The 23090-nt window shown below is 31.3% G+C and overlaps 1 protein-coding gene across 10 annotated transcripts in view; it reads right to left on the reverse strand.

Moving 5' to 3' along the window:
* LOC124532220 overlaps positions 1 to 23090 on the reverse strand; it is a 57986-nt gene that overhangs the window by 6781 nt on the left and 28115 nt on the right. For 2 of the 10 annotated variants that reach the window (XM_047106981.1, XM_047106991.1), the window contains one exon: positions 17277 to 17369. In XM_047106981.1, the coding sequence (XP_046962937.1) occupies positions 17277 to 17369 (93 nt within the window). Of the gene's footprint in view, positions 1 to 1127; positions 1497 to 6499; positions 6519 to 6586; positions 6828 to 17276; positions 17370 to 23090 lie in introns of those variants that run through there. The other 8 variants (XM_047106982.1, XM_047106989.1, XM_047106983.1 and 5 more) reach the window with 8 other exon arrangements.

Raw genomic sequence — 23090 nt, forward strand, 5'->3', positions numbered from 1 at the left:
TATGAGACAATACCCAAAATTACGAAAAAAAATTTTCCAAAACTAAGCAAGCCGTACATCATAAAACTGTTTTTGTCATCTGTAACCATTTATTTCAGAAACAATAGGTAATTCAACACACAACCGACTGTAGGCTTCGTCTGGACATGAATACAAAGCACGTTTTAAATATTCTTTAAACAAATTGCCGTTGGAGGCATCGGCACAATTACCTTTAAGGGGTCAGAAACGAACAACGCATCACAAATATACTTGTACTTAACTGTTACTTTAAAAACTCCCGCTAAAAATTTCCTCAAACCAATTTTTAAATAATACTGTTCTAGATATCATATTCGAAATAATAAATTTAAGTATTTATCTTAATAAGTTATATTTAAAAAAAGAAGCCAAAAATGATTTAAATTATAATTGAATAAATGTATATAAATGATTTATCAAAATATAAAAAAAGTTCATCGTATTATAACATTGCAACAGCTTGACTTCGAACAACTTCCTGCCAAGAGATAGCTTACTGTAACACAAGAGGGGTATCACAAATTTATAATTTTACTTTTCATAAAATTATTACTTGAAGTTTTTAACAACATGCGGTAATAAAATAATATCTAAATTTTATTGTGTTTGCACGCATTTGTGTACTGTGCGTTAGGAATACAGATACATTCGCTCTGCTTCAGTTTGCGTCCATTATTTCGTTATCCTATCTCCATCATGACGTGCTTTGTTCTTGAACAGATAGCAACCTCTCTACTAAGCTCCTATCAATAAATCTGACTCCGTTAAATAAAACAAAATAAATTACAAGTTGGTAAATTTATTTTATCATTAGAGAAATGTTTTAGCATCGTTGTTTAAAGCAAATGAATTGATTGCATATTCAAATGAATGAAAGGAATTGTTACTAATGAGTACAATTATATTTAAAGTAATTGGAATTCAACGTATAAATTAAATGATTAAAATATTTAATGATTTTACATTCAATTTAAAGACTTCATTAGAATGTATGTGAATTATTGTGTTCGTATATAGGTAGGTATATGTATATTTAAGTCTGTACACGGTATTAGAGAGGGCAGGGGATAAAAACAATATATTACGTATTCAGTGTTCAAACTTACTCTGAAGAGCGACAATGTAGTTTGACTAAGAAGTGTTTCAGGCGGGTCTCGTCTAGCAGCGGAAGGCGGGCGAGACCGTGGTAGAGTATTGTGTCGCACACCTGCTAGAGACCCGCCTATTAAATCCTTCGGGGGCAACAACTCCCTGTCCTTCAGACCTTCGATCTTCTGCTTTTGTATCGCCGTGCCACCTTTACCTCCATCGTTTGATTCTTTACGCTTATAACGAAACTTGATCATTTCACTGACTAGTCCGCATCGCTTGCACTAAGTACGCACACTGTTGATAGCCTGGCGAATTAATTGAATTCGATGGTTCATTTAGATTCAATCTCCATACCAGTCGTGATCGAAGACAATGGCCGCGCGCTAAATATACATATCTCTATCAATCGCTGTGTCCGCAAACAACTTCGTATAAGGCAATAAGTAAACGAAACACGTACAACTAAGAAAAGATTAGAATTCTACTCCGCTTCTAAGTTACGTTCAACTATTTTCGATAGTTAAATATACATATATAGATAGTAGGCTTAATAAGACGTTTGTGAATATGTATGTATTTTCGGCGGGAAGACACCGGCTGCGGACAGGTAGAGCGGCAGGTGGTTGAAACGGGAAGCTTTCGAACAACTGCCGAATTACGTCACACTCCGAGATACAAAACCACTCAGTCACTTTTAATAATCTCCGTTAATTAATCACATTACTTAATTAAGCACTTAACAATAATTATAAAGCTATAGTACAGGGTCGATACGATCGTCTGCACGAAGGCTTTCTTTGAGACTGGCCCGAGACTCGAGGCGGGGGTGCGGGGGCGGGATACTCGAGCGCCTTTACCTTCCAGGTAGGTTCACTTTTTTGTAATCTATTGTTGACGTACCTCACGTGGGCTTAACGTTGTCCCTGTCTAACTTGTTTAAACAACTATTAGAACCGTCTCTATCATCTACAAGGCACAATGCTTTGTTTATGTTTCTATGGCAATAACTAAAAACTAGGAACACAATGAGCCGCGCCATAAACTTTGTGGCGGTAAAGTTTGAGAACACGTGCAACTGGAACTGCAATCATTTGGGAGACGATGCTGAGAACAGATGGATTATGTTTTGAAACATAACAACGGTATCTTGAGCGTAATTATTTTTAATTTATTTTACAAAAACTAATCATAGCACCCATTATTGCTTAAAAATATTTTAAGTTCAATATTAAAAAAAGCCAAAATCGATTCAAAGTATGATGTATCACCAGCTTATCCGACTTCTATGATACTCTTTATAAAATTCGAGATGTTCCTTAACAAAACTGATCGCTATTATACTATTAACAATGTATTTTTTTCTTTTAATCATATCAACGATTTTTTGTGCTCTGGAATGACTCACTTTGGAATCTGAAGGGCATAAACAAACTGACAAATGACCACGAAGTTAATATCGGTCATCATCAGTGTCGAAACAAAGTGTACCACATTTTACGTTTGAAGATTTGTTATGTATTAATAAGACGAAGCGCTTTCTCAGGGTGAGTCAGAGCATAAGTTTGTCGGTTGTAAAAGTATGTATGTGGTTACATTCATCACCAGGGTGTTATAAAACTAAATCATCTTACTTCCAGCCCCTTATGACTTACTCTGGCCCTACAGATTACAAGTATGTTGGTAGCCGTAATCGAAAACTATAACTATTATAATATATAATATTTAAGTAATTAGCGGCGGCGGTATAATTTCATGGCTTAATTTATTATTGTCAGTGATTTGTAACACTAAATATTGTGATAATGAGCTGTCTCATATTGTAATTATTATTTTTTTTCATTATGATACGACTTTGTGTTTAATATGATTAAGGAATTCATTCATGATAGACACACGAATATATCAAATTCAAGGCAAAATAATATAGCTGATAACAAATAAAGATTTTGAATTTGCGAGTCAATATTTATGAATTTGCATTACAATTTGCTGTACAATTTATTTTTGTGTAACATTTAATAATAACAATACATTGACACCATGCTGCCTAATTAGCTCCCACTTACGTAAATAATACGAACATTTTACAGAGATATACAGAACGGAAATACTTAAGTGAGGTTGAACGATTTTAAACGGGGCTGGTTATCGTAATGGGAAATCGGTTAAAGAGTGATTCACTCAGTAATAAGTTTACCAAACTCAGTTTAACCTATCTTAATTTGAATAACATTTCATTATTAGCATTTTCATAATTCGCATTTAAGCTTCTTTGGTAGGCATATGACTCTCTATTGATATCAAATACTATCAACCCATACAGTCTTTTATTTCCTTAAAATATTTAAAAATAAATATCTGTACATATAGAAGTGTCAATGTCACATACTGTATTTACTATTTAAAAAAAAATTACAATTTGAATAATAAACAAATGTACACAATTCGTACAGCTGTTTTTCATATGTTTCAAATGAGCTGAAATATGTAACCTTGGTAACCAAATAATATAGTACGAAATTAAAATCCAAGCATAATATAATGTCGTACTGAATGATTTCTGCTAAGGTTGTCAATATCTAACTTTGCAAGGCATATTATATTAAACTAGCAGTACCCGCGACTTCGTGCGTACTTCTTATGACATTAGTTTTCTTCCAGAGAGAGCCTTTAAAAATCGGTCCAGCCGTTCCAGAGATTGGGCGCAAAAAACAGGCAGTCAGACTGACAAAAATTGTAAAATCGTTATTTTGATATTACAAACAGACGCTCCAATTTTATTAGATGTATCGATAAGTATGTGCGCAAACTCTATATTCCTTTACTCTCGGATACGACGCGACCGCAAAGAGTTCAGGCGCAGGACACAAGGTCCAACATCCAGACTCCGAGCTGTTATTAAGAATTTTTTGACGGAAAAACCCAATAACTTTTTATCGGCCCGACCTGTGGCTTTAACCCGTGGCCTCAGGATCAGCGCATCATCGGCCTTATTTGGCCACGAGAACAACGAAGATATACAAAATAATGTGTTATAACAAAATGGTGTACAAACACGGACTTATCCCAATAATATAGGGTTTAATTTCGGTTCGATTCCCGGCCGAGTCGATATAGATTACCATTAGTTTTCTATGTTGTCTTGGGTCTGGGTGTTTGTGGTACCGTCGTTACTTCTGATTTCCATAACACAAGTGCTTCAGCTTCTTACATTGGGATCAGAGTAATGTATGTGATGTTGTCTCATATTAATTTAAGTAGTATAGGTGTCTAATATAAATCCATTTCTACACCTATATAAAAATGAGGTACGAGTAATACAAAGATATAATTTCAATCAAGCGTTGTAACCGTGGGACGATTCTCACATGTAGCTTGCGATCCAGTTACAGTCTCTGTGCCGACTGTGAGAAACAATAATCAATTATGATATAAACGACATTTCTTATAATTAAAATTTCTTGATTATTACAACTTTTTTTTAATATTACTTTCACTACCTCGATGATAACAAAATATTCGTTATTCAATTCGCTCTCGTTACATTTAATGTACAACTGCTCTAGAGGAGCAAAATACTGAGCGAAAAACTTAGAAGTTAATCTTTTTCTCCATTAAAATATATAGTTAACCATATGTTTAAAGCAATATATATATTTTCATATATCATTGTTTTAGATATTCATAAAAATAAATGTAGAAAATACATGGTATATGTAGAAGGAAAAGAAGGTGCTACAAAGGAGGTCATATGGATTTTTGCAGTTCGTATGAAATTTCGTCATCGGTTCTGAGAACAGGCTCATTCACAGGCGGATTTGGGCGGAGATGGATCGCATACTAACAGAATCCATTGCAAAACCGGTATTTATTTATTAGCATTTTTCTCAATACTCATTTAAGTAATATTTTGCCGATTACTGGATGTCAAAATGCAATACTACATAATGTTAGTTCTAACTCCTTTAGAGGTAAATTAGCCTACATTTTGCAACATTTTAAATTATACACAATCTTGTGCGAATATACAGATACGGTTCGTTGAAAATGAACAATACTTCTCAGCCCCAATGTTATAGAATTTTTGAGTTGCACCAATAAAAATATAACTGCCGTTTGTTGATATCTAAAATCTTAATGTAAACAAAAAAAAGGTTTCAATTACATTTTTCGCAAGGTAGGGCTGTCAAGCTTTCTCATTCTCTATCGTTAAAATTAATATTTTAGAATGTTGCAAATTAATTATGACATTTTTTTTTAATTCGCACTTATACTATTGGAAATAGATAATTAATTATTTTAATCGTTTATCCAATTTTTATGCCATATCTAGGTAGTTGCATTTTTCGTACCTTTTTATTTTGTAGTGATTATTAATTAATCTCATTATTTAATTGTTTACTAGACACAAGACTAAAATGACAATATATAAATATAGTAATATTGAAAATGTATGACATTTGCACTTTTGGGCACATCTGTGTAGTATCATAAGTTTTGCTTTGTCTTCTTGTTTCAAAATTACAATATAAATATATAGTATATTAACCATCGCTTGCTTAATGTAATAACACTTTTACAATAGAATGTAATAACTAGTAGTTCTTTAAAACCTAATCAATACGAACAAAAGTCATAAAGTAAAAGGAGTTCAAGTCTGACGAACTCTTAACGCATTCGCCTCGATTGGCTTTACGCTGAATTATATATACGGCAATCGATTTGTTCTACGCGCAACATCTGATTCAATTGTGCCGAGGAAATAGCTCATTGTGTAAGCGATTACAATAAACTTAAATGTTAATATTGTTTACGGCTATTTAAAACGGACGGGGATTCGACTGTCGTAAAACAAAAAAGATATCCATTTGTTATACAATGATCTTCAACATTTGAGATATGTGATGTACATAAAATTTTCACAATTAAAACTAAACAAGAATGGTGTAAGTATATCGCGTGAAAATACGTTAAAAACAATAGTTTTTATTCTCACATGATAAAGTATTGAGTAGTTGAGATCGTACTAAGAAGTACGTTCGTAATGGAAAGATTGTTATTGTTTTAAGTCAAGACGTATTCTAAGGTTGATGTTTACCAAATAACGCGAATATGGTCTCGAGTTGTCTGATACGTCGCAGTGTGGGCGAACAGACAATGGAACCGAGTGGTCGCAATTAGTGTCCTCTTACATCAACTATTCTGATGAATACACGTGATTATATCGATTAACGATACTTGAAATGGGGAACCTGACAAAATCGAATTGTTCATTCGATATACTCGATACAGCAATACCAGCACATTCAATTATATCCAATAATTGTTCATCATAACTAGTATTGTGTTCCCTAATGAATGGTATTTGACCATGAACAAGCGGTACCAATGCAATAAGTTGTCGCAGACACATTTAAATAAATTAATGATACAGGTTGTATATTCAGCGCGCTCGAGGCTAACGAGTGACTACCTCGTGAATGTTCACTAGAAATCACTTCCAATATATTCACTACTCACTCACTGTACTCAAACACTGACGATAATGAACTTTGACACATCAATACACAGACACCGGTTGCAAAACGCTTACACGAAATCTCTATACATACATATAGAGTGTATCCATGAACAGTTAATACGTAGTATAGACTCGTATTTTTATAATGATACGCGTCTGTTCGCGGCGGTAGAGAAACGACTTATACACTCTCGCAGAGACAGGCTGCGTAGGCACATGCGCGTGACAGAGACAGACGTCAGAGGCTTCGGCGCCACATATAAGGTGGCACGGGTGCGACCGAGACGCACGAACGACTTAAGCGGGAGTCCAGTTACGTATCTCGTCTCGATACAGCAAAGATGAAGCCTTTGTAGCTAGAAGCTTTTGAATATGCTTTTCAATTAACACATGTACTCGTACTGTTTACACCTTTTATGATTCGCGAAATTTATAATGTAGTATTTTAGTTCCTCATTAGCAGTAAAATAGCAATATGTTTTAAAATTGAAAAAAATACCTTTTTTTAAACATACATTTCTCTTAGAGTAGTACAAAACTAAAAACGTAAACGGTGGATAATGTATTCTACTAATAAAAAGAAAGAAACAAGAAAATCAGTTTTGCAAACAATTTTTTTTTAATCAGTTTTGTCAACAACCTCGAAACTAAAAATTATGCCTGTTCACATTTAAATCCCGTAATAATATTATATTGCAAATAATTTATGTAATCTGTTGACATATAAAAAAGACATTTATATACGACATTTCTGCATTTCAAAAATAGAAAAGGACCTAGAATTGGCCCTTGCGGTGTGGGCGAATTATTTTAGATATAAAGCGGCAAGAGAAAGCTTTCCTTAACGACGAACGACGTCGTATTGAAGTTTACATTACAGTGTTGCCAATTAATTCAGTGATTTATTTTATATCTCGACTAATTTAGTGAAAAATTAACACTTAAAATTAATACGAATAATAATGAGAATAAGTATCATATTACATGTACAAATATAAACTTTAATAGACGTACATATTATGTGTATGTTATTTTAGTATAACAGTTACACATATTGAGTTTTCCAATCAGTAATCTGAGAAACAGTCAAGATTACAGCACTAGGAGCTAGAAGCTAGGGTCAGCCTAGAACCGGTTTACGCAACCCGATGCGTTTCCACGTACACACGACACCCGTGTACATAACGATGATAAAGTTTACGTAACATGATGCGTCTTATCATTTCGTTTATGCACTTGATACATTTCTTCCGCTAACTGTTTGTAAGTGCACACGGCTCAAACCTTACTTAATAAAAATCTATTTATATAATAACTTCATTTAACACATGGAAACACGTACACACATTTATTATACATACTATGGTATATTTTAATAAGTTTTATTTTCAAATATTATATATTATGTTTCATGTCGATTTGTAGACAAGCAATACCAAGTAAATGATATTTTTTGTAACAGATAATCAAAGTGTCTATTAAAAATAAAATGCTCAAGTGATTGCGCGAGGCGATTTGATTAGATCTCTAACGGGCGCGAATTCTCGCAATCTTTCAGATAAATGTCAAAAGTTTACCTACTGCATATGCTACGTTGAGTTTATGCAAATATTACATGTAATTAAGAAAAGTAATAAATCAATTTAGAATTTAAAATTACTTATTACTAATTATAGACTGAAAAAATAAGTTGTATATATATTTAAATATTGATTTAATGAATATTAAAAAACAAGTCGACTTAAAAGACATTGTCGTTATAATTATTTAATATTGCAGAAATACGACAAAATGTAGAGCTTATTTCGTAATTCAGAGCTGATGGCTTTTATTCCGTTTTGTTGATAATTTCAAAAGATTTGAACAGAGAAAGTAGGACTAATGGACTGTCAGTCTGTGCGGTATATTGAAATAACATAATATAAAATCTTTGCCTGACGTTACAGAATATGAAAGGAGATGATAAATTATTTTATAATGTTCTTATTTATAAATATTCCTTTAACGTATTCAGTCTCGAAACGATGAACCCAGGAATAAAAAATGAGCGTTGAAGTAAACGTTGTATAAGGTCGGTAATGTTTGTAAAATGATTGTATAAAAATAACTTTATATAATATTCTCATTCCTTAAAATATATTGTTTTAAATAGTTTCTTTTTTCAAGTTCTTTTATTTATAACTCTTAGTATCATTACCAATAAAAATATTTTCACGTCCAGGATATACAAATTTAATTGTACATTGATGCTGGATTTATAAGGAAAAAGAGTAGCGGACAAGAAACCTACATTAAAACCGAAACGGTGAAATGTATAGCCTATTCTAACTACATATTTAATCATTATTATCATAGATTTTTCAAGCTTTCGACTTGCGATATCTCGTCAATTCAATGTCAAATATCTCGCTGTAGTCGTCTTGTGGTTGGGAATTGTTCTAAAAATATAAAATATAGCCTCGTAAAATAAATATAAAAGTTCTTCCAATAAATTATATTAAGGTTTTGATGAATAAATAAAAAAAACGCTAAGGTTTCCCCTTACTAGTCACAAATCTACGATTAATAGCAATGTGTGTCGCTGTCCTACTTACTCGCCACGTGCGCTCCACTCACGACCAGTTACGCCGAAAACATCATCGCACACTATCTCTTTAGTGACTTAAACGTGTATGTTGGTTTCCTTCACAATTAAGAATGAAGATTTTCCTTCATTCTATTTTATCCTATACATCTGTACTATATTACAAGCTGTAGAAATGACTAGTATAATATAACATACATAGTCGATATACATCGATAGTCAAAACTTTCATAAAATGTTATTGCATAGTTGTGGTCTTAATACTGGATTTTTGTAATAAATTTTCACATTTTACTTTACCATCGTATATCAGCTTTCGACTAATACAAGTTTAATTTCCCTCCTTTTATAGAAAATATGTAAGCTGTGCAAATAAAAATTATTACGACCTTCAAATTATCATATATTATTTTAGACATAAAAACGATTAGTAGTCGTTGCTTTGTGTGTTATGTAAGAATCAAACAAAACTTTAATATTTTTTTTATTATTAATAACTTGTTAAATTTTCAATTTAATTCTTTAAAATTTAGCTTTTTCTCAAGGTGTTGGAATATTCAAAGTATTTAGGTTTTATTTTATTGATACCGCAATTGAACGTAGATAAACGAATTGACATTTGTGAAATCGCTAAATATAAAACGGTTCAATACAGTTGTTTGTTTATAATTGTTATATCTTTTATAATAGTCTAACAAAGTAATTCAATTTGTTTCAGAAATACTGTAGTATGTATTTAACTATAAAAATCAACAATTTCTATTTATGAACCGTTACTAAAAGGTATAGCTACGATTAAGCGATTACGTCACATCAGAACCAAGAGTAATTACAACAGATAAAATTTAGCCAAGATAATAGAACAGTTGGCATTCCATTCGACTTTTAGCTGACCAGCGAGTTGAAGGCTACAGACTGTATCGGTAAAGTTCCTTACAAAGTTTCCACAGATAAAAAATAATAGTGGAATTAAATAACACATTGCACGTTTAAATACTTCTAGCCCATTGACATTTCCATCTTAGTATGGGCACGCTCATAAATAAAGGAATTAGTGCATTTTATAAAACTGTGGCGAACCTTTTTAGTACTACTAAAATACACTAATAAATTATAATTAACTGTTGAAAAGTGAGACTAGAATACGTTTGCAAATTTATGTAAAAATTTATTAATAAATGTTGTTTTTTTGTGTTTAACTTTTTTATGTTTATAGTTAAGAATACAATAATTTATTCACGCACACTATTGACCTACGTGGCTTGACGTGGCTCAAGCGGATCAACGAGCATAAATCATAATTATTACGTGGGATAAGTTCTTCTGATATTTTTAATTATTTATGTCGTATATGCAATTTTATATACCAAGTTGTAGGCGCTGTCTTACCAATGTTTAATACTTGACAACACCACTAACAGTTTATATAGTAATAATACTTATTTCCCTCTACTTAACGTTTAATATATTTCCACACAGTAATCTATTTAAGCCCTTTGTATTTCAGAGAGATATCAGTTAATATTTTAATTCAGGTCACGTTATATTAATTCTAAGTATCGATTTCTAAGGTATATTAATAAATTTACGCATAATAAGTAACCCACAAGCGCCTCAACGACCGCAGTGCCTATAGTCATAAGTCGTGTGTCAGATGGCAATGACATCTGCGACGATGATTGACGTGAGCTTAAACCGCATAAAGACATATACATAATAAATGACTTGCACTTTTCAAACATTGTAACATTGAATTGAGTTTACTATGCAGATATGCTTGTTTTTATATCATTATTTTTCTTATACATCTGTCATGTTGGAAAACAGTTTACAGGCAGACGGCCGTCTGACACATTATAAATATTAAATAAGCAAGTAATTAATTTAAAAAAATTGGGAAAACGTTACGCTTGAGTAAATATTTCAAAATATATGATCAATAACAATATAAGGGGTATATTAGATGCTCGGGTGTAAAACTGTTGCCCCAAAAGGCCATGACTGCATCACTGTTTGCCTGATGAATATTGAACTCAAAATAAGCTTGAACCCTATGGGTGGTCAAGTGCAGGTGGCTTATCACCTTAACTTGACAGTATGTTTATCAAGAGGCAGGATTGATGTCCCGGATGAACATGATAATTTAAATATATTAATCCAAAAATATTAAAAGTATTACTTAAAACGGTTTATGAGAACGTATCGAAACACATTAAGCAGACATGTTTATAAACTGCACTCAGTAATATTAGTAATTATTCGTTGTATTCGGCATTGACATGTATTTAGCGGTTAATCACGTTCGATGTGAGGACAAACACGCGCCTCCAAATAACCATCGAAAGAGTAAATTAAATTATTAATTCCGCCTTCTGCCTGCCCACGTAATTAGTAATATTTAAAGCTATATACATAAAAAAAATATTTAAAGAAATTCTCATTGCGTAATGCGATATATGGTAGTAACGCATGGCGTAACTTTCGAAGCGTCGCCGACGTGGCGCCAAAACTTCGGATTTACAGCGACCTGTCAATAGGTTTTAAATGAAAGCTATTATTTAAATAGAAGTATGCGCTTTATCAATGTAAAAGATAACTTTTTTTAACAACAATGCATACATAGCTACATTTATATTTATAAGTAACTTCTATAGTAATTTTATACACTGTTGTTTACGTATTGCACAAGGAAATCATTTATTCAAAATACATTATTTATATTATCTGATTAAAATTCCTTATTCTTATAACATAGATTCTAAGGAAAAATCTTATGAAACCTAGAGATTATACCTAACAGCTTTATGAATCATACCGCCTTTAATATACAGACGAGATCATTGTTTAAACTTATAGCTTCATAAAAATATTACCATTCTGACAACCCGCAAGACGCCTAATAATTTTAACTAATAACTACGAAGAATTTTCAATAAGTTAATGATGTGTACACTAAGCTTAACTTACTAATAGTTAGCCCGCTGTATTACTTACTTGAACTAAACTTTTAAGTATCTCCGAAACAACAAATTAAAAGTTACAAAGTAAGAACATCAATTTTAACGTTAACATCTGATAACGCTGTTGGTATTTCTTATCAAAACCATGTATTTTATTAATTAGCTTAGTTAGGCAGGTGACAACCTTTATTCTAAGTGACCAGACGGGTGCTTAGAAACCAACACTTTAACTGTCTTTTTATGTATCTTTATTTTCAGCTGGCTATATTTACGACTTTCTTATGCATTTTACTTGGTACAAGAAATTAAAGAAAAATATAATAAAGCACCAACTGCTCAGTACCTCTGAAGATTTTATTCAACGTTTGTACTCTTTAAGCAAATCGTGCCCGAAGAAGTCTTGCATCTTCAGATAGGTTGAATTAACACCTACCGCGTTGTACGTTATATATTAGCATTGATTATTTTTATTTACTGAGGTACTTAGTTTAGTTATTGGAGTAAGAACGTCTTGTATCGTTACAAATAGAGTTATGGTATCAAGTTATTTTGCAGAAATATAACAGCCTTTTTCTTACACATACCTTGCACAAATATGTTTATACTAAAAGATTTTTATTTATTCGACATATTATAGGAAATTAAGTAATAAGATTAGAGTTTTATATAAATTAATTATTATGACATACACCATTTATTGAACAAACAATTCTTTAATATACAAATAATATAATATATATTATACAATGTATAAGCTGGTAAGTGTAGATCGTAACAGCGTAGAGACTGAAGTAAACGAGAAGGAAAACCAGTTCTGCAGCTGCGCGTGCGCACTCCCATTGTAAACACTCGTGTTATATTGGTGGTATATCATTTTAGGACTTACGTCGGTCAAGAGTGTATATATTAATATCTTACTTTATTATTTACTAAATTAAAGAATATTTTTTACTCTTCATTTTAATATAATTTACAAAAACTATGGTATTGTTTGCTTTGATTTCCTTTGTTTATATATTTTGGAAACTAAATGTAGAGATACATTAACGTATAGTTTAGGGTTAAAGAATCACGTCATATTCTTAACATTCAAACATGTGAGTATTATAAAATAATAACTCATAGTATAGACTGATCTGTAGCCCAAGGTTCTGGCGCCATTGTCTACGTGATTGTTGAAGCTTAGTTGTTAAGCCTTCGCAGATTCTTGGAATGCAAAACTATGGTAATTTTAAACAAAACATAGTATGGTTAAGTATCACATATGAAATAGTATTTGCAAGTATTAAATTAATAGTACTTGAAAGTAAAATGTATTTATTTATTTTTAATTGTTAATCCTTGTAACAAATATGAATTTAAACGTTGAATAAGTTTTTCAGATGGATGAGCAAAAGTATCAATCAAAATGATATATCAAGACTGATAGTTCAATCCGTATCAGAACATAAATTATACAGACGAAACATCGGTGCGTGATAATAGCACATAAAATGCGTGTTACATATGATACGCTCGATAATTTGATAGTTTGATTCGTAAATTATGTTTAAAAACTATCATTGTTTTATTACACGCAAACCTATTATTCATTCTAAACAAAGTTGTCTATAAAAAGTAGATGCAAAGGCTGTTTCATAACAACAGATAATATTATATCAAAATTTATAATACAGATAATACATACAAACACTCCTGCTATATTGCCGCCATTTTAAATTATTAGTTAGCGTGGTTTAAGAATAATAACGATAACCCATCCGTCGAAATTGGTTCAGGCATTTATGACACATAAAAAACTCAGTCATACACATGAAGCCTGAAAACATTATACTCCTTTTCCAATAGTTTGGCTTAAATATCATGCATGTATACGATCTATTGGCGAATAAGGTTTAAAATAGGCCACCTATGTCGAGTAATCCGTATGAATATCCAAGCTATCACAATCACTTGTAACATGAATGCTGTAGGTATGCATTTATTAGATGTATTCTATGTGGATTATAATTGCACTGTTTAATATCTAAGATTGCTAGCTAATAGGTATTGTTCTGAGCTTTTAATTCATATTATAATAAATAGATACCACACAAAGAAATATTAGCTATTTATTGAATACATTCCCCGTCCATAGACATTGGTGCTTTCAGAAATGTCATGCCTAACATCGCTAAAGCACAACTACATTTTTGAACTAAGATATTAACCCTTCCGGCTTGCCTGCTTGAAGTTTCACGTATTGCTGCATGCAGTTATAGTTATCAACGATCGGTTCAGAATTAATTTGCAAACAAGGCGCTAATAGAAAAAAATGATTTGTATAGAAACCAATATTAAATAATAATACATTTAATATTGTATCTTTGAGATAAATTATGTTATTTTTTCTTTTGAAATATTTCAATGATTAGTTCATTGATATTGCATGGTGTAATAACACCGTAATTGGCTGGCCCAGTTTGTATGCGACTTTAGGCACGTACAGCCACGACACAGTTCTAAGAACGTGCCTATCTACTAATTCTTGCTACAGAGTAACGTAATTATATAAATAAAAAAATGTTTAAATGCAACAATCATACAGCACTTGCATTATTAATTATGCAGCGATTACGTAATTCATTCACAAGTACAATTAAATTGCAATTTTAATATGCATTAAGCCTTATCGTTAACATTTACCGGCTATTCATTCATGTATTTATCTGCATTATTTAATTGATGATAATATTCCTTAATGAACATTTTTAATGTAATATTGATTGATTCACTGAGGTCATTTCCAAAATTTTTCGCTTTTTTCGTATACTTTTTGTTAACATTTCAAAATACAATGGGGTTTCAACAATTCCCAAACTGACAAACCCTTTTATACACTATTATAAAATAGCCTTAAAATATAAGTGCTACACACTTTTCGGCTCTTGTGATTTGGATAATAATGATTTATGTATGAATATATTGTCAATTCTATTCTGTTATATAAACTTTATTCATAAATTAAATGTTAAAAACTTCTCGATATATGTTTACGAATTTCAAATATTTTACGATCGTGTTCTGTGGTGAGTATCGAGTTTGTGCTTACAGAATCGTTTTACAGCTAGACTAGCAACTACAAAGTTTCTTGAGGGATTTTCACGGTGCAATATTAAATCTGAACTGTTGATAATTTTATCTATATATTTTATTTGACGTACTTAAGAATTTTTTTTTTTTCGATATGGATTGTTAATTAATGAATTATAATTTTTTAAGCATTATTTAATAATAGGTTTAATTATGTATCATGAACGCATGATCAAACATTTTTCTGTATGTTTTTTATTATCCGATTGTGTTATTTGACATATAATCTAAGAGGCGAGCATTATTGCTTGTGCTAATTTGTAGTAATGAAGTTGCAATTTTTTGCATAAGGTTATTAACCGCGCGACGCGTCATTATAGTCTATCTAAATTAAACCCGACCGAAGTTTCGAGAAATGATGTTCTATGAAGTTGAAAAAAGACGTGATTTTTTGCATTATGCTTAAGTACATTACAATTCAACCTCCTTTGAGAAGAATAAAATATAAAACTTGTCAATTTACCTTACATATATTGTGTATATAGCAATAACATGACAATTACACGAGCGAGTCTATCAAGTGACATAATATGAAACATTGTTTTGTTATAATTAAATAATTGATGAATACCTGTAATGTTATTCAATATCTATTATTTCCTATTGTTATTATAAATATACCTATCATATGCTGATATTTGAAAATGACTGTGTACTATATTAGATTTTTTAATTTATTTCATTTTATATTTTATATTGTACAATTGCAAAAGAATTTTACGACATTTCCAATATATATAAGAACTTTTTATAAGCAATTTTATTATTTTCGTAATTATATAAGAGTTATGTTCTTGCAATAACACGACATATCTATTAATAAGCATATATTAATAAGGCTAAAAGGCATTATAACGCTAAAAATGAATATTTAAACTGGTATATATTAAGTAAGCCATTTATTTTTAATCTTTAAGTTTGAATTGTATTAAATTATAAAGAGAGTAGCTTCTAAATAGATATAATGCTACTTCCATTTCTACTTTCTTCAGGTAAATATTTAGATTAAAAAATCTAGGCAACGTCTCATAAAGTCCAAGGTAAAGGTAACTACGAGATATACCTGGGTAAATAAATCACGACGCCAGCGCATTCTGCAAACCAGTTCCGAGGGTAGGTATAAAGAATGAACTCGCCATGTAGTCCAGACTGCGTTATACAGAAGCTATTTAAGGTGTGCAGCTCGTTTAAAATAATAACTTCTAAGAAAAACTTTGCAATAATTCATTTTTCAGTTACTTATTACACATCAAGATTATCTTTAAGTATGTAGTGGTTTTATTGTGTACGTTAAGCTCACTATTGCACTTTTTGATCTTGTCATCAGTTTAAAACATTTCTACACTTTTATTTAGTCTGTAATTTCAGTTAAAGATCGGAATATATTAAAGACGTTCGCTTATATCGTGATATACTCGCAAGGCGTATAAAATATCCTTTTATTGTCGTTCCGAAATGAGCAATGTCATCATTTTAGGTTCGAGACGTGTCGAAAGTTGTGGCCCACAGATTTGAGGTCAAACAAAGCACTGAACTGTGCATTGTTCACGAAAAGGTCACGTTTGATTGGCCACTCGAGCCGTGCGGGACTAAACGAAAACGTTTTTAAAACGATAACCGTCTGAGGCGGAGAGCACGCCAAGCTATATAGTCCGACCAAATTAAAATATACATGTCGATTTCACTGTACCATATAATTATTTATCCTTCGTCATTGAGCGCAATATAATTTGCAAATACAGATTAGGGACATGTAAACTCGTCCAGATTTAAACACTCATTGTTCAGTTAAGTTTTCTATCCACTTGGCTATATCGGGCTTAATTTTTCCTAATATCACATAATACATTGTAAAAACTCTTATAGATACAAGTAAAGATAGGCGAAACGAATTATTTCTTTAATACAGTGTATTTATAAATAAATATAATATAAGGGTTAAAAATAAATATCACAAAAATCTTACCTTCAAAGCGCAAAAAATACACGATGGTCCGAGGCAAGCGTGACCGGTAAGCTCGCGGAAACTGCGCCGGAAAATGTCAAGATGCCACAGCACCTGCGACAATTAACAATTATTATACATAAATATCAACTGTAATACATATTCTGTGTGGCATCCATGTCATCTTGTGTCTTGCACATCGTTTATCTTGTTATATAAAACGTTTATTTAAAAACATTTTACTTCAATGTTTCTTGAAAAAAAAACATACATATTACTTATATACTATACGTAAGTAATATTTTCTTTTACATTTCTTACAACTTCGATTGTAAAGTCATTAAATGCATTCGTAAATTGCAGTTTCAAATGCAAAATCATAACACAACAAAATATTCAAAACAAGAAATGTTAAGGAAGCAGAAAAACAAGATGCCAATTTTAATATCTAAAATAAAAAAAAAACAAACAATAACGATTTAGAATGACATTTACAATCAAAGCGACGAGTATGATAATAAATAATATTATTTATGTTGTTAAAGGTCCATTGGATACATGAAGAAGTAGTATGATTAAATTATAATTCAAGAAAAATATGACAAAAAAAAGACTTAACATTTTGTATAAAATAAATATTTCGTAGTGTGATCAATTCTTTTAAATGAGTTATAGAAGGTCTTTATATATAAAAATTATATAAGATCATTAAGTACAAAGTTTTTATATTTGATAACTTTTAGATATAGTTTGTACCAGTTCCGAATTGCATCAATTTAACGAAGCGAGGTATGGGGTGTTCAATTTCGTTAAGACTTAAATACAAAGATGATACTTATGGAGTCAAGGTCTGATATGATTAAGATTACGACGGACACGGGCTTCACAGCACGTTTCACGCCAGGTGCAGGCAGCATATGAAGTCGCAAAAAATATGCAGCGACCATATAGGGAGCCTAACACGTACAACACGAATATATAAAGTTGAAACACAAAGTAAATTATAAAGACTATTCATTTTCATTGATGACGTATCATTTATAATGATTTACATTTTATAATTTAAGAAACGCTTACGTATTTCCTGCTAAAATCGCCTACGCGCTGTACATATTTTTAAGCTCTAGCATTCCATTAACATTTGACAGTAATATTTTATTATAAAGCGAGGATAAATTTATGCTAATTTCATATAGCAAACTTAATACTGATGCTGCAATATTCGAACGACACGATTTTTTTTATATCTTCATAGAACACACAAATTATTTTAAGCGCTAAAAAAGTTCTTGATAAACTCTAAAAACGTATGCAATTGTAGAAGTACATTCACGACCTTGAACATTCTTCCATATAGTAACCTATATCCGTCGAATTGATATTCGCGTTAGCCGATTATGGACTACACCTGCCTGTATAGTTTTTCGCAATTGTTTTTGGCGTCTGGAGCGCAGGTGCACGCCCGGTCCAGGCAGATGTGCGAAAATAGATGCTGCTCATCTTAGTTTTAATCCTTTGGAATTTATGATATGAAAAATAAACCTAAAATTGATTTCAAATATAACTGTGGACGAACAGGTTATATTTTTTAAAGAGTAGTCTCTTTTAGAGTTGTAAAGTAGGTTAACTAGGCAGGTTCGAATTCAATACACATAGCGTTTTTTCCATGAATTCCTTGCATATTCGAAACATGTTTTAAGGCATATAAGGCAATGGATAAAAATAGTAACTAAGTTTTAACATACTTATTATTATTATATATAAAGTTTTGTTTAACAATCGAATTTAATATTTATATAAGGTGTCTTAAATGCGAAAGAATGACCTAATCGCAGGCGCCAGTAGCCGTTAGTCTTGCAATCCGCTACTAAGCAGATGAATTGGTACTGATTCGCCTAAGTCACGTAACCGACTTACTGTTGAATTGCTAGTACACTAGAAGCTTCAATTAAACGGAAGTTAGTAAACTCATATTAAGTTATAAATTAATTTACAGACTTTAACATCAAGATTGAGAGAAAAGGCTTAAATATGTTTATACATACTTTTTCATATCTCATAAAGTTTTAAAATTTGGTCAGTTAAATCAACATAAATAAGGTAACAAAAATATTTTTATAGCTATTTTGGCGACTGCTAGCAAATAATCATTATGTAGTTGGTGCGGCGAGAAACGTAAAAAACTCTACAACCTCTAACTAAAAACCAAATGTGTACATAACGTATTGTATTATCCTGCCGTGCCCAATGGTTTCCTTGTATTCCGATAAAAGCACCTCCACACAAAAAGTTTTAAGCAAACAAAGATCAAGAGCCGTTCACGCTTTTTTATACATAATATTTTTTACTAATGCGAGATGAAACTATGTTAAGTGAATAAACGCGAACGTGTACAAATAGCCTTGTTTCTTTGGAAGCGTGACAGATAAAGTTTGTTTGATGGTAATGGATGCGGAGACAAATGAAGATTTCGAAAGAAACAGAGGGCTTCAGTCAACAGCGACGATAAGATAACCTGCCTGATACAAACAAGCTGAATTGTGACGAAATGCTTAAACCTAAAAGATTATTCTATTTTTTTTTAAATTTACCTGAAAATTTTCGTTTAGCGATATTTGAAAGGTCTTTCGATGTTAATTTTGTCTTAATTTTATAATGATCAAAATGTATTATTAACAAGCGAAGTTAACAAGTAAGTCTTTAATTCAATAACTCGTTAATTATTATCGTGACAAGACGATCAAATTAGCGCGCTTTTTTGTCCACACGAGCTAGACGTATACCTACTGATATATCAAGTTTACGAGTGTCAACGAGTTACACCGGCGTCGATACTAACGGTAAAGCGCTACCAGCTTCCATCTTGTTGATTTTGTAGGTGATTGTGTGTTAATTTTACACGTTATCCATTAAGAGAGATTCAAAGAAAACTGACTTATACCTATTAGTCTTAGATTACTATTTAAAGAAACGCACTACGCTTTAGATATAAAAACACCAATTGAATATTAGGTACTCATTTGAAACAAGTTTTCTCCTGGCTTTGCTTGCGTTTTAGGGGTCAGTTGTAAGATTTTAAGCATAAAAACAGCCTAGTTTCAAGCTTGCTTCGTACCAAATATCATAAATTCAAAAGCTTGGCCGTGAATGATCAACAGATAAACAGACATAGTTGTTTTCGCATTTATAATATAATATTTAAATTTAAAAAATGAAATACATGTATAATAAACATAAGAATTGCTTCTCAACGTGATACTGATATTGTGTGTGAATACAGTTTTTGCAACTTGCAAAATAAATGTTAACATCTACGTATATTCTCGTACTTCGCAAAGCGTAACAATGTTTCTTTATATCGTAAAGAAATGTGCGAGACTAAGTGAAGGCTAGTTTTACTCACGTTTTTGTTGAAAGGGGAGTGCAGTGGTGCATCTAACATATTGAATTTATAATAACTATTCCAACCACGATTTGACGCTTCTTGATCGGCGTGGGAAATGGCGAACGCACGATTTGGATTTATAACGTAATACCATAAAATCGAATTTCAAATCTGTTCTAAAAAAGTAACAATTATTTGTATACATTCTATGGTTATTTATAGACAAATGTCAAGAACTAATAGACTGATTTTGAAGGTATTTAATTGTCATATATTCTGGATCATTGATTAAATTTATTCATAAAAATAAATTCAATAAATGCTAGCTTACTTTTTATTTTGGTACATACTACGTATAAAACTATAGTCAAGTGTGTACAAACGGAAACAGATTTGAATCAAAATATAGAGAGTGTATTTCCCCCACGGAAGCGACTCGCCTTCATTTTAAATATTAATCATCGACATTGCATTTTAATATTATGTGGCTCTCACTCATTGTTTAGCAAATACTTTAATGTTAGATGATATTTTATTTTAGAATATGTGCTTCGAATGAATTTTAAATAAATTTACTGATAACTCTACATAATTGCTTTAAAAATAAAACAACATCTTTAACCAGCTTGGGTCTAGTTCTGTTTATTATCTGTTGAGAATAAATAAGCTTTCCGAACTGTGCGTGCATAGAGAACGAAAGTCGAAATAATATATTGACAAAAAAAGTCAACAATAAATTTGTCGCAGTAACAAAAACGCGCCGGCAATTTTTACTTACGTTGTTTCGCAGGTGTTTAACACTATTTTAACCTTTTCTGACATCAATCATTTGACATTTGAAATAAGAAAACACAATATTGTATATTCAATCAAAATTTATAATAATATCACAAGTACAAACATAAAACTCGTTAATACGTTGTCATATTTTTACGTACTCGTACGACGTAATTGCCCACCTTTGTAAGATATTAATAAAGCGATCAATTTACGCCTAATTAGGTATAAAAATCGCAAGAGTATCACTTAACTTGCGTGTACAGATTGTATACATTTCTACAAAGCTTTATGGAATTGTAATAAGGTAGAAAATAAGCGGTGAATGATTTAGTCGCGTAACTTCCAGCGTGACGCGCCGGCGGTCACGCTTTGTAGTTACAACCGAGTTGTAACGGATGTCAAATATCATGTACGATTGATTCACGAATGATGTGATGTAATTAGAAATCACATAACTATCTCGTTTAATAAAATTTACATTTATATCTATCATTCAATCAAATCAATCTCAGGTCAATGTATGTCATTCGTTCTGCAGATTATTTTAAAACTTCATTCTTTATCCTTGTAAGTAGATCAAGAATGTCGGAATAAGCACGTTCGTGATTATCTTAAACCTGAATATCGGAATTAATGAATTCGGAAACAGGAACTGATTCTGTTTCATAAATTCCTTACCCGTTTTGGTAAGCTAAAGGAAAGTAGTTAAAGGTATCACGATACTCGTATGATATACATTTTTATTGTTGGTATGCGGTCCACTTGCAATCGACGCTTTATTATGCAAATTGTAGTAAATTGGTCGAATATGCCTTAAAAGGTAAGACTTCGTGTAATTTAATTGTGAATGTTACATATTATAAAACTTCTAAGTTTCATATGATTTTATTTTTATTTATTTAATAGCTTTATTATTTATCTGTTTTTAGAAATACTTATTTTAAATAATAATTCGAATTTTATTAAAATGCATATTTAAATGATTTATTTCTTTCATTCGTGTATTTTTGAGTTGAAGTTTCTATGATTTTAATTTTTATAATGACTTCGTCATAGAATGTAATGCTATTTATGAATATATAAATAATATATGTCTATTAACTATTAAAAAAATAACGCCTATCTTAATTATTAATACACGTTGAAGTATTTAAAACAACTGTGAAAACCGCAAACTTTTATACAGTGAACATATAAAAAAATAAGTAGAATGTTACATGATACGCTCGCCTTATTATTTAAAAAAAGAAAATATCAGTATATAATAACGAGTCGAGTCCTATAGCGCTTAAGTTTGGGTGAAAGAGGTAATTCATGAGGCGAACGGCCGCCATCGAAAACCGGTCAGCGTGGTGGGCTATTTTAACGAAGTCTTAATATCTACCAATTACTTTTTTACATACTATTTCAACACGCTAGTCTCTATATTACGGTATAATGCGCCTTGATTGGTTATAGTCGTTATTACTATAATAATCATCAGAGAATGTATAGATTTATATATATATGGATAATAATAACATTTACGGGAATATATAAAAAAAATGTATACTAAATGAAATTAAAATGTTTTAAAATGTAACGTGGTAAAATTGAGTTGACTGGTGTTGCTATGTAGAGTCAATCCAACAGCAAAAGTATACCCTGTACTTAGGGTTATATGTACAGCA

This window comes from Vanessa cardui, chromosome 9, assembly GCF_905220365.1.
Source record: "Vanessa cardui chromosome 9, ilVanCard2.1, whole genome shotgun sequence".
Taxonomy (NCBI): domain Eukaryota; kingdom Metazoa; phylum Arthropoda; class Insecta; order Lepidoptera; family Nymphalidae; genus Vanessa; species Vanessa cardui.